The following is a 6771-nucleotide window of genomic DNA, read 5'->3' on the forward strand; positions in this document are numbered from 1 at the left end:
TCCATTCGCCAAGACCACTGGAGTATGACATTTTTACAAAATGATCTTAGATAGATTTGAAAACGTTTGAAATTGGCATTCTGTTTTTATTGCGTCAAGTTAAAATTCATTTTAAGTCAACACTATTGTGAATTCTTCATCGAATAACGAATAGGGAAGGTAATTTTACTCTAAATTAAGATTTTTTGTTATATTTTATCAGAACCACCTTGAGTTTTCCTTTAGTTATGCATGTCCTGAGTGTAGTTTACAATACGGACTCTTCTTTCGTTTTATACTTTATAAAGCTTTCCATGTTGGCCATTCCTTCCATTATCATTGTAATTAATATCATTTTATTGTGATATTTACCTGTTTACTAAAGTAATTACTGAAACGGGATTATGCAGCAGTACCGTATTAATAAATATCTCAGAAGTGGTCATAAGGGTCGATTGACTCATGTTTTCATCAAGACTTTTAAGTATTTTATTAATCCTGACTCTACTTTATCGCTCTTAAAAAGAATTTATAGAGATTATTAGTATAGAGTATTGCAAATATTTTTATTTCTGATAATAATTGGTAATGACTATACAATTTTTACATTAAATTAATGATTTTGGCCATATTTTACTGCAATTTATAAACCACTATATTATATAGAATCTGATTTTCGTACAAATATTTTTATTTTCAATAACAATTGGTAATGATAATTTTACTTGACGGCAATAGTTTTTACCATGTTTTACTTAAACTTATAGCTTACTTATCTTACCGAGCCCGATTTTTCGTATCAATATTTTTGTTACCGTTAGCTGATAATGATAATTTTTACCGCTATTAAATTAATCATTTTCGTCACACTTTAAAAGGACTTACATATCACTACTTTATATTGACTCCGATTTGCATAAATATATTTTTATTTGAGTTAATAATTGGTAATGATAATTTTTACTCTAAATGAAAGATTTTTAGCACATTTTACGGCTGGACTTATAGACCATAACATTATATTGAGTCCAAATTTCCGTAGTTGTTTAATGTACTTAGCGAATTCCGTAACATTTGCCCCATGACAGTTTAGTCATCAAATTGATATACAATAAGTAACTATGTTTGACATTAACAGCACATAGAAAAACAAGCTAGATGTATGATCCACTATCGGAAAGTTTCAAGTCACCTATCATTAAAGCCTTTTGTTCTAAATTCTATACAATTATCGCTTTCTGATAAATTAGATGAAGCTAGCGTGTAAAATGAAATGGATCTCTTTGGTAGCTTTATGGATTTGGACTACGATAACTCCAGGTAGCGTAATCTACCATTATTTATGCAAAACTCTTGAATATTTTTACGTTAAAAATACAAAATCATCTAATATATTGCTATAATAATTATAACGCTTAACTCCTACACAAGAATGAACACTGAAATAATCTCATTAGCATGAAAAAATTAGCTTACGTATTCTTTCTTAATTAGGTAATGCGGAAAATTGTCCCCAATACTGTTTGTGCTTGCAAGGTCTTATTTCATGTCAAGATGCTCGAACAAGCACGGTTCCAGTCAGCAATGTGACACGTCCAGATGTATTAGTTCTGTAAGTGATTCAAAAAGGCTTTTCTTAGGTATTTTCTAGCTTCAATAGATCATAAAGGTCCTTTTCTAGTATCATTTAATATAGACTAGATTTGATTTTTGTAAAAGCTTTAGTTATCCTGTCTCTGATTAATTTTTCGATGACAAACCAAGTTGATAATTCTGAAACACGGCTGAGTTGTACAGTATACGAATATTCCGACATTAATATTCGCATTGTATTTAATACTCTCGCTTAATACCTCCCCTTCTTTGTACTTCTACATTCTTCAAGATATTTGCTACTTTTATATGTGGCATATACAAATAATAATTAATTGCTGATATAGCTATTTAGATAGTATATAGATACTTCAGTTGGATAGCTATTCCTTCCGTGGCTTTAAAATTTTACAATTTCTATTAGTTGATCCCGCTTAGAAGCGTATCCATAACATTTTTACAATTATACAACAATTTAATAATTTTTTGCCTCTACAATATCTCCTAGATTCTATAATGGAACTTCTGTTAGATCAATCAAAGCACAAAATTTTATGAACTACCCTAATTTGTTAAACATGTAAGTACCATAAAAAATGAAATACTATCTACTGGCCAACTTTTATCATCTTTTGCTATTTTGAGAGGAAGGATTTGATATCGTATGTATACTCGTATTTTTATAAGGAATCAGCTCACCTTTTTTTCCTATATTTATAAAGACATTTATCTGCAAATTTTTATTTTTTGGATATCTCAGTTAACTACTACCCCAATTTAGGTATAGTATACGCATATACATTGCGCAGATCAGTTAGTTATGTAACTTTATCATTTAATGGAGATACTGGTCGGTTATACAACTAATACCAATTTATGCATAGTATAGCTTACCGTATTTTGAACGAAAGGTTAGCTATCTCAATTAGAAGCCTGATTACCGAATTACAGTTGCATAGTAAACAGGGATTAGCAAGATTTAGAAATCCTTGATGGTAAAGTAGATTACATTTTCCTATAGAGTATCTTAGTTCATTAGGCGGTGCCATTTTTTGTATATATATAATTATTTTGTAGCTATACGTATCAAGTACAACTAGCTTCCTTTAATCCTTAATTCGAGTTTAATATTGAAGTCAATTTATTTCCTATCACACCATAGCTAGCTACCTTATTCAGTTACAAAAGTTCTATATAATTTTTTTATAATTATTGTATAGAAGGTCAGCAATCGGTAGTCATTTTATTCTCTAATTGCAATTGCATCCGGAGTAATTTGCGATTTGTATCTCAGTAAATTGTACAGGTTCATGTATAGCTAATAAACTATAACAAATATATATGCTGGTGTAATTATTTCAAATCAATCAAATCCTTGAAAAATAAATTTTTATTTTGCTTTCTTAAGAGGCTATACTCAATCGAGCTAAACACTCGCTGCAAATATCCACTTAGAGTGGATATCAATATTTTTTTAAAATAAGCCGAAGAGAGTAAATCATTAAAGGCATTAAAGATATGAAAGCTATAGTAGAATGGAATAATATTATTTAGTCCTTGTTCGTAATACTGTAGATCATTCTCATTATTACTAGAATTTTTGCCCATAATGCCATCGAGGTCATTGAGCCAAATGCTTTCTGTGGATTAAACGGACTTCGGAATTTGTACGTATGATCATGAGTTAAATTAAAAAATAACCAATTTTCTAAGACAAGCTATCATACTGCTACGGTATTAGTCTCAGTAAATTAATGAATAGTCGGCGAGAAGCGCTCTTATTTTGCGACTTCATCTGATCTTTTACTATCTTGTATGATTGCTATCGTGGTGAAGACGATTAAATTCCAATGGCTTGAAGCGGATTAACAATGACACTTTTGCATGTTTACCTTATTTAAAGATCCTGTAAGTTGGAGAATATAACATTAAAGCAGTGTAGTTTTAATTATTATTAGCTTATAATATTGCTACTTCTACCGTACCCGATGTAAATCGCTTGGTTGCAACATTTGAATAGCCAATAAAGTTTATTTCAATCTTGATAGCCTTAAAATTAGCTTATGATCCGATATTGCGACTGATTTATGGCTCATTGGAATATAAATCTATTTTTTCTCCTATAGCAATATGGATTATAACGATATCGATGCGATCGAATCGCGAGCACTGTGTGGACTGAAAAATCTAGAGACCTTGTAAGGCGTTCTTAGAAACTTGTTGCCAATGTAAAACTTTTCCATTCCAAAAAAGCATTCAGATAGCTTGATTTAGACACAGAGAACTCCTGATACATAATTTATTGCATCCTGATTTATCTAAAGAATGAATTGATTGAAATGCTTGTTAATTGATTGGTCCTTCTTTATGGATTTACGTAGGCATTTAACTAGCAATAATCTGAAATCCATACCGCAAGATACGTTTTCTTGCCTAACGACATTAAAATTTCTGTAAGTGTTTGTAAATAAATATTTGTACGGTAATACTATGTATGTCTGATAGTGACTATGTAGATTATAAGACTGGTTAAAGTCAAATATCTATTCTTTAACTAGAATCAATCAATTAAAATAAAACTTATTAAACGCATTCCATGCACATATATATAAATTTTATTACTATTGTTTTCAAGATTAGAACTACTGTACATTTCATAAACGATTTGTTTCTGGCAACCAGCAAGATTATGCCAGCTACATTTTATGATTCATAAAATGAGTAATATTAATGGTTTTGGGTTATGCAGAGCTATGCTTGATAGTCAGTGATTTTAAATAATACGTACAATGTAGTTAGCAACTCTGATCGAAATTATCTAACCAGTGTTATAATTTTAATTTCGTAAACTCGTAAATAAAAATTTCCATCGATTTTACCTCCTAAAGAACGTCAATCGTATTACATACATCGATAGAATTTTATTTAAGGAATCGAATCGTCACCTAAGTCTGACAAGCATTAATACAATTCAATTGTTTGCAGATATTTAGATTATAATGGCGTAGGAGTAATTGATCCGAAGATGTTTTGTGGACTGAATTATCTAAAGACATTGTGAGTACAATTAACGTTTCTTCTGTTGTATCGCTCCTATTTATCGGAGAATTAGGAAAATGAATTAATTTTAAACTGATGAGATAAATGACATTTCTAACTCAGTGATGATGATATAGCTAACCCATTTTATCCATGATGGATTACGTTTTCGTACCTTTGAATAGATCTCTTACTGGTAATCAAATTAAAAAAGTATCGAACGAAACTCTGGCATATTTAGATTCATTGACAACTCTGTAAGTTAAAATAGGACCACGAGAATATAGTGACACTAGTGGAAAAAAGTTACTATAGTCGTGTAGATATGCTTCGTAGATCCGATATCTGATGATTCACAACGACAGAATAAGAGATAGTCTTAATGAAATTATAATTACATTCTAAGCTGAACTAATATAAATCTGCCTAAAGTTCTGAAAATACTTTATATTTTATGACATTTCCTGGGATTTTAACTATATTTGTACTTCTCTTTTAAACCGTTTAGGAATTTAGGCTTTAACGATATTGATACATTAGATAATAATCCATTTTGTGGCATAATGGGCTTGCAATTTCTGTAAGTTGCATTATAAAATTTTTGTATGATCAAAAAGAAATACTATGTGCAATTAAGAAATTAATTCATATCAACGTTAATTCAATTTTAAACATTTTCTAATTATAATTAATTTCTTCAAATTCTAATAGTCAACTAACCAGTAACAAGATAAAAATTTTACGCAATAGAAGTTTGACATGCCTTCAGTCATTGCTGTTTTTGTAAGTTGTAATTTGCTATTTGGAAATTTATATTTTTATCCTTTGATTTTATACAAATTCAGTAGTAAATATCCATATTAGTCATTAATATGGCTTATTTACACGTACATGCTACCATAGCTATGATTGCCAGTCTTATTATCTGAATGGGGAAAACAAGCTCAATCAAGCTTTTAACTAATAAAATAGTAAATCTTGTATAACTATTTTAGACATATTAATTAATTTTGTTTATTAATGTTTTGATCATTAAAATAAGATGTAGCAATACTTTTACATGCTAGAGTAAATATTTTACGCAATTATAGAAATATTATGATAGCTAGTTCCAAATTATGGCCCATTTTTACTGTTGATGCTGAATAGAGCAGTTATAACATATTTTCTTTTTCCTTTTTTTAAACTTGGATCTGAACGAAAGATCTCTTGATCATAATTCGATCGATACTGTTGAAGAAGATACATTTTCAGGATTGCGACAATTAATCAAATTGTAAGTTTACTGACGAATTATTCTACTATTGGATATCAGTTCTTTTGCTAGCTTAGAATTAGTAACAGCGTATCTTGCTGCTATTCTTATTTATACGATTCAATAACATTATGACTATTTTTAAAATAAAACAGCAACTAATTGAATTTATACTGTACAGATAGCCATATAACATTAGTATTTAATACGGCAATTTCTTATATTATGACTGATAATAATAATTATAGTAAATATGATGAGTTCTCTACACTGCTGTTAGTTTATTTAGTTATAACTCACAGCATTAGCTAGCTTTACCTACATCAAACCAGTATGAAAGGTTTTTATGTTAAATTACAAATTATCTGCTCAAACTACACCTAACTTTTACTTGAATTTGCGTTATTTGAAGAGATTTATCAGCGAATCTTTTAAGGAGGGTACCGTCAAGCTTTTTTAGAGATCTCACATCATTGATATATTTGTAAGTATAATAACTACATAACTAAATTCAGTAAAACTAAATATAGCAATTTACGTAGTATCATAAAATAGATCCAGAGCCGTGATGACGGTTAAGATTTAAATATAAAGTTCATGACTATTTGTGTTTTAATCATGGACTTTGTATCCTTATTGTAGGGATCTCGATTATAATCTTATCGAAAGCATTGAGCCAAAATCCTTTTGTGGAATCAATCGGTTGCAAACTTTGTGAGTTAATACGATCATTTATAAGAACCTTCAAATTCCAGTACATGATTTCAAACAATAACTGATTAATATTGAGGTAATAAATGCATTAATTTGCTTTTTCCCAATAATCGCAATGATTAGGCTCTTAAATGGCAATAAAATCAAAGAAATAAAGTTGGAATCTAGTTTGGCCTGTCTATCTTCGCTAC

General features: G+C 29.6%; 1 protein-coding gene across 1 annotated transcript in view; it reads left to right on the forward strand.

The window, feature by feature from the left end:
* Positions 1-1247: 1247 nt before the first annotated feature.
* TRIADDRAFT_54150 (uncharacterized protein) overlaps positions 1248-6771 on the forward strand; it is a gene marked incomplete at both ends in the record, with an annotated part of 10833 nt that continues 5309 nt past the window's right edge. Inside the window, 12 exons of the mRNA XM_002110262.1 lie at positions 1248-1299; positions 1474-1591; positions 2081-2152; positions 3168-3239; positions 3409-3480; positions 3699-3770; positions 3954-4025; positions 4558-4629; positions 4797-4868; positions 5120-5191; positions 5816-5887; positions 6509-6580. Coding sequence (XP_002110298.1) covers positions 1248-1299; positions 1474-1591; positions 2081-2152; positions 3168-3239; positions 3409-3480; positions 3699-3770; positions 3954-4025; positions 4558-4629; positions 4797-4868; positions 5120-5191; positions 5816-5887; positions 6509-6580 — 890 coding nt within the window. The remainder of the gene's footprint in view (positions 1300-1473; positions 1592-2080; positions 2153-3167; positions 3240-3408; positions 3481-3698; positions 3771-3953; positions 4026-4557; positions 4630-4796; positions 4869-5119; positions 5192-5815; positions 5888-6508; positions 6581-6771) is intronic.

Source organism: Trichoplax adhaerens, genomic scaffold, assembly GCF_000150275.1.
Source record: "Trichoplax adhaerens TRIADscaffold_3 genomic scaffold, whole genome shotgun sequence".
Taxonomy (NCBI): Eukaryota; Metazoa; Placozoa; class Uniplacotomia; order Trichoplacea; family Trichoplacidae; genus Trichoplax; species Trichoplax adhaerens.